This window comes from Rhagoletis pomonella, unplaced genomic scaffold, assembly GCF_013731165.1.
Source record: "Rhagoletis pomonella isolate Grant_MI unplaced genomic scaffold, Rhpom_1.0 Rhpom_scaffold_01732, whole genome shotgun sequence".
NCBI lineage: Eukaryota > Metazoa > Arthropoda > Insecta > Diptera > Tephritidae > Rhagoletis > Rhagoletis pomonella.
Window position 1 is genome coordinate 15,168 of NW_023460286.1, and position 11,362 is coordinate 26,529.

General features: G+C 34.4%; 2 protein-coding genes across 2 annotated transcripts; one reads left to right on the top strand and one right to left on the bottom strand.

The window, feature by feature from the left end:
* The first annotated feature begins 1,709 nt into the window (after nucleotides 1–1,709).
* Nucleotides 1,710–3,277, top strand: LOC118752673 (putative nuclease HARBI1). The gene is made up of 4 exons (XM_036487553.1): nucleotides 1,710–2,008; nucleotides 2,161–2,602; nucleotides 2,664–2,808; nucleotides 2,873–3,277. The coding sequence occupies exons 1-4, from the start codon at nucleotides 1,896–1,898 to the stop codon at nucleotides 3,241–3,243; spliced, it is 1,071 nt and encodes a 356-aa protein (XP_036343446.1). The 5' UTR covers nucleotides 1,710–1,895; the 3' UTR covers nucleotides 3,244–3,277.
* A 682-nt stretch (nucleotides 3,278–3,959) lies between these two features.
* Nucleotides 3,960–4,505, bottom strand: LOC118752672 (nuclear apoptosis-inducing factor 1-like). Its single transcript, XM_036487552.1, has 2 exons — nucleotides 4,236–4,505; nucleotides 3,960–4,175 (listed from the first exon to the last, which is right to left on the bottom strand). The coding sequence occupies exons 1-2, from the start codon at nucleotides 4,503–4,505 to the stop codon at nucleotides 3,960–3,962; spliced, it is 486 nt and encodes a 161-aa protein (XP_036343445.1).
* Between the last annotated feature and the right edge of the window lie 6,857 nt (nucleotides 4,506–11,362).

Genomic DNA, 11,362 nt, shown 5'->3' on the forward strand with positions numbered 1-11,362 from the left:
TAATTTGAAAATTTGGGTTCTTGTGGCATTTATATATAGTTCGTTCTATTCTCAAAAGTGAGGTGTCAAATGACAGGGCTTGGCCTGCAGATGTGCAATAAAGTTTTATTTTTTTTAAACGGATTGCCACCTGTTACAAATTTTATTAACATTTTTCAATAAGTTAAATGAATTAGATATTACAATATGGGTATCAATTGAAATGGTTTTGAAAATGCTTTACTTCTTAACGACACGTAGAAGGATAGCCACATGTAAGAAAAAACAAATTCCCTTTAATTAAGAGAATAAGGTAACTGAAATATGTATATCAATATGGGTATCAGACAAAAGAAAACATTTTACATATTTAGCAAGAAATAAGTGAACAGTAAAAACATTCCTGAGTTAATTTAAGAGTCCAGTAATTTAAAATGAATGTAATCGGAACAAATCACTGATTGACAATGTATGTATTTGTAATAAAATGTCAAATACGATGTCGCAAACCTTTGGTTTGACACAATTATTATTTCAGTTTAACTAAATTTGACTTCACAAACAGGTGGCAACCCTCTTCGTAATATTTGCAAGCTAAAACCTTCTTAAACCTCTTTCGTCTGACTCCCATATTGTTATACCTATCTATTTCAATTACCTAAATCCTTTAATTCAAATGGAATTTGATTTTTTAAACAGCTGGCAACCCTCTACATGTAGTTAAGAAATAAACCCTTTTCATAAACACTTCGATTGATACCCATCTCTTAATAATTCATTTAACTTATTAAAAAATTTGAATATAATATTTTAACAGGTGGCAGCTCTTAAAAAAAAATATAATAAACCTCTATTGTCCACAGGCCAAGCGTTTTAATCTAACACTTCAAATATGATTTTACGCTTTAGCAAAAACGCTTTACTTCAAAAAGTGTAAAAAACTAGCAGGTTTTTATTGCCTCTTACGAAAGCTAAAAACCCGTACCATTTAACAAAATAATAAAAATAACATATTTTTACATTATTTTTTATTCATTCTATTTAAATTTACAATTTTTTGAAATTTTGATAAAAAAAATGTTTTTCTGGAATACCGCAGGGACACCCTGTGTTTAATATTATTCTAAAATTTGTATTCCTGTATTTCTCTACTATCTACACTATTGTCAACTTAATGCTTTTCGCATTAAATTTATGAGTTTGGTGCTCGGTGCGTTTTTTGGTGCTTTTTTTTGAAGACACCAAAAATGGAAGTTAAATTTATAGCAATTGTAAGTTTCGCAAGCAACTTTAGAAAAATTTAAACAAAAGCATGGCACAATGACAATCATAAGCGAGAGAGCATATGTTTGCCAACAAAATATGTGGCAGCAATTTCAGTCATGCCAGAATTACATCCGGTATTTTGCCATTGCCTGCCGAATGGCGACTACAGGAATGGATCTCTAGTTTGGGCTGAATTTGATATATGTATTTTGTACGACTATGCAAAAAACGCACGAGAATCTCTTAACAGTAAAATTAATACCGATTCTTTTAAAGAAAGAATAATCGAAATCGGGTGAGATTTGTAAAGTAGGAAGCTTTTTTTTAAACAAAAAAATTTATCCCCTATGCGCCGGGGAAACTTCATTTTTGGTTTTGCTTTCGTTTGATAAAAACTATAAAAAAAATTTAGCAGAACGAAGAAAAATTTAATATTTATAGCCTGATTCTCTATCTCGAACGAACAACCAGACGAACGATTCGTGTCCAAACGAAATCATCTGAATTCAGAAGTCTCTATCTCGAATGATAATTTTCGTCCATCCTTACGTTCTTACGTTATTCGCCCGAAAAGATCTGTCAAAACTGTTTTGTTTACTTTGTGTGTATAAAAGTTCAAAAATACAATATTTTAATAGAATTATTTAAAAATGTATCAAGCAATAGCATTTCTTGCAAGTGAACGTTCGAACGATGACGAATTGCGGATTCAGAGGCGGAGGCTTCGAGACAGTACAAATGTATTGGAATTGCCAGACGCCGAGTAAGTAGACGTGCATTTCTAGCATTCCAGATAGTTGTAGTGTTATGTGGGGACGAAATGGGACCCATGTCAAGTGGTCTACTCTGGCTTGCACACACATATCGCAGATTTGTATGTGTATATTAACCATTAACCTACATATTTTATTTTAGGTTTGTTAAAAACTTTCGAGTCAGCAAAGAAGTATTTGGACACATTTTTAGCGAAGTGGGCATCCATATGAAAGACACCTACCGTAATACTCACTTGCCATCAGAACTGAAACTGTCCACATTTCTACGCTTTCTTGCAACTGGAAGCTATCAAAAGTCGGTGGGTAACGAAAGTGTCTCAGTAATGGGTCAGTCGACAGTTGCAAAAGTAATAGCGGAATGCTTGAACATTTTTGAGGAGCATTTTTGCCACAAATGGGTAAGCATGTGCAGGACCGAGGAAAAAGAAAACGACGTGAAAGAGCAATTCTTCAACAAATGTGGAATACCTGGCATAGTTGGCTGTGTGGACGGGACCCACGTGCGTATAAAAGCACCCAATGCAAATTGCAGACATTTTTACTACAATAGAAAGGGGTTTTATAGCATCAATGTAATGGCAGTAAGTACAAAACCCTTATAGCCTTTTTAATGCCACTACTTCAATGCAATTCTGATTTTAGATATGTGATCACGATATGGTAATTACATTTGTTGACGCAAGACATCCTGGTGCTAACCATGACTCCTTCATTTGGAAAACTAGTGCTGCAGAGGAACAACTTCGATTGGCTTTCAATAATGGGAAGTCAAATACCTGGATACTAGGTATGGATGAAGTAAAAAAGCAATTTTAATTGGGATAACAAAAAATTTTTTTTCTTCTCTTTAGGCGATTCCGGATATCCCCTGCAGCCCTTTTTGATGACGCCGTATAGAAATCCATCAGATGTGGTACAAAGACGATACAATGATAAACACTGTAAGGCTCGAAACATCATTGAGCGCTGTTTTGGAGTTTTGAAGAATAGATTCCGAAGTATAATTGGCTCAAGAGGGCTTCATTATTCCACAGAGAAGACAACGCAAATTGTGAATGCATGTTGTACAATTCACAACACCTGTATATTTTACAAAAATTATTTGTCCCTCACCCCAATCGAAGCTGAAGACGCTATTGAGCCAAATGATGAAGACCTAGTACTTGAGGATCTTTCTACAGTAGCAGCTAATATAAGAACACAAATAGCAAACAATTTATAATAAAATTTCTCCAAATACACTTTTATTCACAGAATTCATAACATTTTATGTTCATTAATATTAATCTATACTACTATTATTATAAACATAAAAAAACTTTGGTTAAATTCAGTCAAATTAATTAATTCTATTCAGTTCAATACTATTGCTAAAAAATTATAAACAGCCAATTCATTTTAGGTACAGTGAGTGTTCTTGCCATTTGTTCAGCAAAGATAAATTTTTTTTAATCAAGATGCCAAAAAAGAATAGACTCGAGAGTTTAACAAAACCGGTGCCCATTTGTTCAACCGTAATTTTTAATTCGCTAATTGATTATAAAAAATATGACTCACACTACAACAATAACTTCAGAAATCAGAGCTTCAAATTTTTTGCTAACTTTAGGAAAACTGCAAATTGCTATCAAAATTGTGCTCTTTTTAATCGAAGTTTTCCAATAAAAATGTGATTGAATAGTGGACAGTTTTGAGGAAAATTTGCGGAACGTTCCTAAATTTTGCAAAAAGTTTGAAGCTCTGATTTCTGAAATTATTGTTGTAGTATGAATCATATTTTTATACAAACTTAGCAAATTAAAAATTTTCGTTGAACAAATGGCCACAGTTTTTTTTTTAACTCCGAGTCTATCCTTTTATGAATTACTGTACACTTTGATTTAACAAAATTATCCGCCGTCAAGTGGCTTAAATAAAAAAATATATATAAAAAGGGAACTAAACAAATTTGTCTTGCAAACTTTCAATGGCCTGTGCTTGCCTGAGAACTGTACCACTTGGTGTGGCCGCTTTTGACACCAGCAAGATCCGGTCGATGGCCTTCTCCAAATCGGTGAGCGGTGAAAGCCGGAATGGTCCACCACCTGTGGCATGCATGCTGGACGCATTTTCCGCAATTTTCTTCTTTGTGCGGCTTTTAAGATCAGCCCAAATCTGGAAAAACATTACAAGCTCAATGTTTGATACAATTTACTATTTATAAAAAGGAGTTACCTTTTTCCATTCGGTAGCTGTTCTTTGTGGAGGTCCATGTGCGTTTAATTTATTGGCTAATTCATTCCACTGCAGTTCTACCAGGCTCTTACTAGCACCAAACATTGGAGCGCCTTTTGCCAAGTCTGGATTTTTCTCCAGCTCTTTTACCAGCACATCGAACTGAGCACTGGAAGTTTTTTTAAACACTGTAAAGTATACCAAAAAATCAATTTTAATAATACGAATGTTTTTTCGATTATTTCCTGCCTTTTTGCTTGAATTATCCATTTTAGCGGCTCACACGATAGCAAAAACTCTTTCGTTTGAATTTGACTCTTTTTTTCTTTATTTGAAGTCGTATTCGTGTTAGAGAATTCACATTTGTTACGTTTTCGTCACATAACAATCAGCTGTTATCGACTAGTTATCGCCAGGGTAGCGAATTCGTGTTAGGTAGTACAAATACACGAACAAACGGCTGTTTGGATGAGACGAACGCTCGTTTCGAGATAGAGAATCAGGCTGTTAAACTGTCAGGAAAAAGTTTATAAATTTTGCTTGAATCTAAGCGAAACGGCAACGCTTTAACAAGTTGTAAATTAGAAAATATAATCGAGAATGTTATCGTCGCGACGCGTCGCTTAGACGAAAATGTTTGAATTTATAGAAAATGTAATAAATTCGACCGCCGAGCAAGAACCATTGATTTTTACTAATTTGAATCGAAGTACCTACAATAAAATTTTTATGCATAAAAGTAAATTAAATCCTTCAATAAAAATTCAGTGCTTTTTTCGAGAAAAAATGCGACTTTTCTTGGGTTTTAGTGCTTTTTCCAATTCAAAACTTGGCAACACTGACTATCTGTATGGAAATAAAAAACGTCAAACCAACACTTTATTTCAAAGTATGTAGTTTGGACATTTGTTTCAGTGAAGAGCGTGCGCATGGCTATGCTCTTATTAAAATTTTTAGTCTAAAATTTGTCGACTTAAGTGACTTCTTGGGGGCATATAATTTATTTTATCACAGCGAACGGCAGTGCGCGCGAGGAACGAAAGCAGCCACAGTAGCATGCTGAAATGACTCGCTTATATATACACGAGATTTGGACGTCCAATGGACATGTTTGAGATATCTTTGGAAAGGTCTTGCAGAGTGTGTCCAGAAAATGTATTCAAGCTTCATAAGCGATTAACCGGATTCTTAAAAATTAGGCTAAAGTGTTGCGAAACAAAAAAAGTTTTTTTGCTTTTGCCGGTTTAAGGGGGCATCCAACATATTTAGTGTTATTCTATAGGCCAATACCTTTCAAACGATACCTTATATATTAAGTTCCGGCCACTAGTTGGAAAGATATAGAGGTATATGTGTTTTGGTACGTGGCGTCTGTACGTACCATCATTTAATTTTTTTCAAACCTTCAGGAATTAAATTTCAAAAAAAACTAAGATGGTTTTGTTCCAGGATGTTTTGATTCGTATGCCTTTGCAAAATGCAATTTTTTAAACTACAACTGAAGCCGCACTACTCAGCCCATGTCATTCGTGTGGATATCAGTAGAAGGGCCTTCAAACAAGCTATCTAACGCTATCTTTTGTGTTTATGAAGTATAAATATGTCATAACGTTATCGCCTGAAAACTAAAAATCGGGCTGCTGAAAATATAGATTTCGAGAATTTTCTCAAAAACTGGTCAGTCGATTTTATTCTTAGTCTCCACAAACCTAGCCCGAAACCTTAGCTTTCATCTGGTATATAGCTTATATCTGGGAAAACTCTTGTTGTGGAGATATTACGATTCAAATTGAAAAAATGTCGCTCCAAAAAGGGTCAAATGGTTAAAAATTAACATACTCGTCTAATTTGGTTACTTTAAGATATAAAAATAACATACCCAGTTCCCCGAAAAAAATTCCCATTCCCCGATTACCACTTAAACCGAAATTCCCTGCAAATCGTGGAATTTTCCGCGAGTTGACAAGTTGAAGGATGCAGCTGTGCTAATCACTTCGTACATGTCTTGGAAACCACAATTTGTGTGTATTTTAGAGTTTTTTTTTTCAGTCATATGCCGAAATTGTAACATTTTCAACGTTTAAATTGTAGTTATATACACAGTATTTAACTATGCTATATGTGTTTATCACCCGCACTTAACCTACCTGGGAAGACGCGTACAATATTAGCTACAGTTGTACATAAATATATATGTATGAATGCATTTAGTTCACCCAATGTGCCGCTACTACTTACATATGTACATATGTAAATTGCCACACGGTCAAAATTTTGGGTTTAATTTTTAAACCGCGCTGGGACTACTGCCTTTTTAAATTTTTTATAGTCTACTTTTTAAACCAGTTAATAGTTTTAAGCAATTTTTAATATGTTCTGGTTTAAATTTTAGTCGAAAAAGACCGTGGTTTAAAACTCAAACCAAAATGTTTTAATTCTAGTTTCTAGGTTTCATATATAGAAATTTTTGTTTAAAATCTAAACCGAAATAGAAAATGTTTGCACACAGCGAAATGTGGTGTTGATTCAAACTCAACATATGAAAGCACATTTACATGCATGGCTGTAGTTGAGTGTGTAAAGATGCTTGATACAATTGGTTGCTACCAAGGCTGTCCGGGTTCAATCCCCATCAGACGGAGCATGAAATTTAAGACCTTTTTTATATTCTAAATTATGAAAATGTTTGGGTTAAAAATTTAAACCGCACTGTTTAAATTCTAAACTCAACATAGGTGCTCTCTTTTTTAATCTTGGAAGGTTTGTATTTGAAACTGAATTTAGTTTGGTCATATATGTTTGTATGTAGTCCAAAAAATTTAAAATTAAAACCGAAACTTTTAACCGTGCACTGAGCAAAACTACTTGAAAAAAAGCATTAGTTTAATAGCACGAGTGCAACATCGTACACGTGATAGAAGTAAAACTTCTTGTAGAAATCTTAACAAAAGTATACTACGAGACGATCACACGAATACAGTTGTTTATTGTATCCAAAGGTACCAACTTGATCAGGTTGATAAGATTTTATCATTTCTCATAATTTGCTTTTAATTTTAATTTTTTCAAATACAGAGGATATGATCATTCTTTTTTGCTTTATTCCGTATACGGAAAATTATATGTTTCAATGGACACATCGCTTTGAATATATAATTTAGATTTAGATAATATTTTTAGCAATTTAGTTGAGAAAAATAAAACATTTAGATTATTGTTGTATTTAGGTCGATTTTAAATGTGCTACCCCAAAATAATTGATATCAAATATAACACCTCTTTGAGGTAAAATTTTCGAGTGACGAAAGCTGAACTAGAAACACAAAATTTATGATATCAATTTCGTGACGAAAATTATACGCATTTTTTAACCGCCTTTGGAACGTGCGGAAATCCTTTTTTTATTTATTCGGAACGTTGCAAAACTGCGTCTACTGCTAGAAACACAAAATAAAAAACAGAACTTTTGCAACGAATCGTATGAATAAATAAAAAGATTTTCCTCACGTTTCAAGTAAAATTTTTGTTTAATTCTTTTTAGTAGATAAATTACCTTTACAAAAATACCAAACATGTTCACATTGCAGACAACTAACTTTTCGATTTATGCCCACTTAGGCGGAATTGTGCTACGTACCAAATTTTATGCAAATCGGACCATAAATAAGATTTTTTCGAATAGATCGGTCCATGGTCCACTTCCCGGAAAAAAGGATTCTATATCTTAATCTATGCTAAAAGCTACCTACGTACCAAGCAAATCGGACTATAAATAAGACTTTTTCGAATAGATCGGTCCCTGGTCCACTTCTCGGAAAAAAGATTATATATCCTACTCTATGCTAAAAGCTATCTACGTACAAAATTTTAAGCAAATCGGACCATAAATACGATTTTTTCGAATAGATCGGTCCCTGGTACACTTTCCGGAAAAAAGGATTCTATATGCTAGGCTGATCCCGCGGTAGTTGGCTCGTATGGCGGGATCGCCTTTCTTGTGGCGCTTGAGATGAACTCTCACGTTATTCTGCATAAGAGTTGGTGCATGCACCTTATCAACTTCATGCACCATACTTGAATATCTCAGCTGTCAGGCCTTCAGCTCCAGGAACTTCGTCATAGTCAGGCGGTGGTACATCGATTACATCATCATCGACTGGGGTTCAAGTTCGTCTTCCCCACTACTTTCAGTGTTGCACCCATTCATGAAAGATTTGGGGTGTTATCGAAACATACACATATTCTGGAACCCGAATTTTCGTAATTCGTAATTCGTAGCTACGCTACGAAAAACGAAAAACCCACATGCTGCAACCCTTGCGGAAACATGTACAGCACTGCCAGCTATCAGTTCTTTTTCGAAGATAGCTGAATGAAGGGAAACAAAGTGGAAAGGAATTAACAAAACACTCATCATGTGCTTGTTTATTGTAAAATTGGTTAATTTTACATATTTTGAGGAAAATGATGGATTCTGATGCATTTGCGGTTATAGCAGCAGTATAAGAGGGCGCTATGGCAATGGATTCACAAAGGTATGCGGAGTTGTCGGGCATAGTAACCATGGGCGCATCTATGTCAGCTTCTGGTTGAATTGTTGAACCACAAGCCAGAACTCCTATGTCTGAAGAACTGGTTCCCAATCCATTTAGTGCAATAACAGCTTCTTCCAAGCCATTGAAAACATGCATTTTGTTAGGTCCACCACCTGTTGCGGTTGCTTCTGCCTTCGGTCGCGCTTAGGGATTATAACTCTTACTAAGTAGAATTCTCCATTCTGTGTTGCCGGAGAAGAGGCACTTCCGCATGTCAAAGGTATACAATATTTCTTGTGCATATCACAGTATTTTCGCGCAGAACCCACATCGAAATTTGCAAAAAAGTGCATAGTGCAAACCGAATTTATTCATAATTTGAAACATTTATTTTAAATAAAAGTTTAATCCTTTGATTATACGTGTATGTTAAAGTTTTTGGATTCCGGTTATGCGTTTGGACACAACAACCGAAAATCGTTGTACAAATAACTAAACCGGACCCAAGTTTCTCGATAAGGGGCAACAAAGATTCTTGCTTGCTCGTTTATATAAAGTAGTGGATAAAAATATACGTATATGCGGAAGGCAAATTTATCTGTTTAAATAAACACCACTAATACTTCCTGCCAGCACACATAGATTTACATCTTTTATCTCCCCTCCGACATAGAATTGTTTTCGTACAAAATTACGCAAAAAAGCTTACTCGTTCGTTTTTAGGCATGCCACTGTTACTAATTTCGAAAGTTTGAAGATACGATTCGGATTGCAGCATACCATTTCTACGATTCGTAGCAAAATCCGAATACGAAAGTGTTGCAGAATAGGGGTGTATATTATATCCAAAGCTTTTGCAATGTTAGGGTCAGTGTTGCCGCGAATCATTTCTAGTGGTAGCCAACTTCATTTTAAAAAAGGGCTAAAAAAAATTCATTGTGGCTAAAAATGGTAGCTAAAATTTTTTACTTACATGTATACTATTTCTTCCATATTCTTAATATTTTCTTCCATATAACAAAATATTCACTCATACCTTATATGGAGAAAAATGTCTAGAGCCTTCAGCAAAAAAAATATTAAAAATCAACGCGATATCTCAGCTACGTCAAATTTGTACATTGCTATATTCAATGGGCTATAAAACTGCATACCAGAAATTTCTGAGTAAAAGGTTTAAAATTTTGATCAAAATTCATTAAATCCTCCTTAATATTGTATACAGTTTGAAACCTTGATTTACATATATGATTTTGTTTATAGCATTAACCATATTTTGGTACAAAAATAACAAAAAAATTATTTCTTGCAAAGGATTGTCGATATTTAAAAAAAGGGTGAACGCAGATATAGTGGAGCGAGCGAATATAAAAGGGCAAATACACGACATCAGCTTGCTGGCACTATCAAGAGATTGCACCATCAGGCTAGTGGCATATAACATACCAGAATGCTGGTACAGTATTTATTTCTTTAGACTTAGACTTAGAGCACACCACAAACTAGATTGTAAGTGATTGTGACTAGTCCAAAGTTTGGTCCAAGAACATGTAAAATTCTATTTACATTTAACATTGAATGTCCTAGGCTCTTACCAATTGTCCGATTCTGCATTACATTGTACCCAATTTTGGGGGGGGGAAAAACAAAAATAAAACTTGTGCCAGCTGCGATTCGAACCGGGGTTCTCAGACTTTTTAAGCTGATACTCTCTCTACATGCCAACGCCGCATATGAAAATTCGTTGAGTAAGTGCCTACATATCAGCAAATCGTTAATCATACCCATTGTCCGCTACTGCATGACATTGTAACGAATTTCAGAACAAAACTCGTACCTTATGCATTACATTCGGACCACTTTTAGTACAATTCACCTGTTTTACATTACATTGCTTTAAATTTTTGGACTATATTTGGTCCAGTTACAAAACTACTATACCTACGATTATATTTTTCGAGCAATTGGACTAATCTTTCCTTTAGGCTAAGTTAACTGCCCTAACACTCAAGTAGCACAAAAGTCAAAAATGCACCAAAATATTTTGTGTATATTTTGCATCGACGTGATATACATTTTCAATATAAAAAATATGCCATTTCTAAGCGCAGTTTTTGAACAGTTTATTTCGATTCAGTGTAAAGGTTATACCGCTGTTTCGTGTATTATTTACACCTACCGTAATTTTTTTTACTGATTTTCTGTATATATATTATGCCAGTGGTATACAAGTTTTCTTGTTTCTAGAAAATAAAATAAACTCCGTTGGTGTAAAATACGTACTCATAATTGGCTCAAATCATACACCATAATGGTAAATTATTTACATCATATTCTAGCATATATATATTCCCATGAGTGTGAAGAGTACGAAAAGATTCGAGGAATAAAATTTACTAATAATCAAATTTAAAATTAACTCAGACATAAAATTTACACAGAAGCTCTTTTTTAATCTGCACAACTTGGAATTCTTTTTATAACTCTCAGCATTCATAATATGCAGGTATGAGAATCGCGAATATATATGAATGTGAGTTCCTAATTTGAAAACGAGGTACATTCTGTCGAGGGAATTTCGGTCCCACCCCC

Coding starts and splice junctions, on each gene's coding strand:
- LOC118752673 (XM_036487553.1), top strand. CDS start 1,896: ATGTATCAAGCAATAGCATTTCTTGCAAGTGAACGTTCGAACGATGAC. Junction 2,009..2,160: donor TTGGAATTGCCAGACGCCGA/GTAAGTAGACGT, acceptor ATTTTATTTTAG/GTTTGTTAAAAACTTTCGAG. Junction 2,603..2,663: donor ATAGCATCAATGTAATGGCA/GTAAGTACAAAA, acceptor TTCTGATTTTAG/ATATGTGATCACGATATGGT.
- LOC118752672 (XM_036487552.1), bottom strand. CDS start 4,505: ATGGATAATTCAAGCAAAAAGGCAGGAAATAATCGAAAAAACATTCGT. Junction 4,176..4,235: donor CAGCTACCGAATGGAAAAAG/GTAACTCCTTTT, acceptor ATGTTTTTCCAG/ATTTGGGCTGATCTTAAAAG.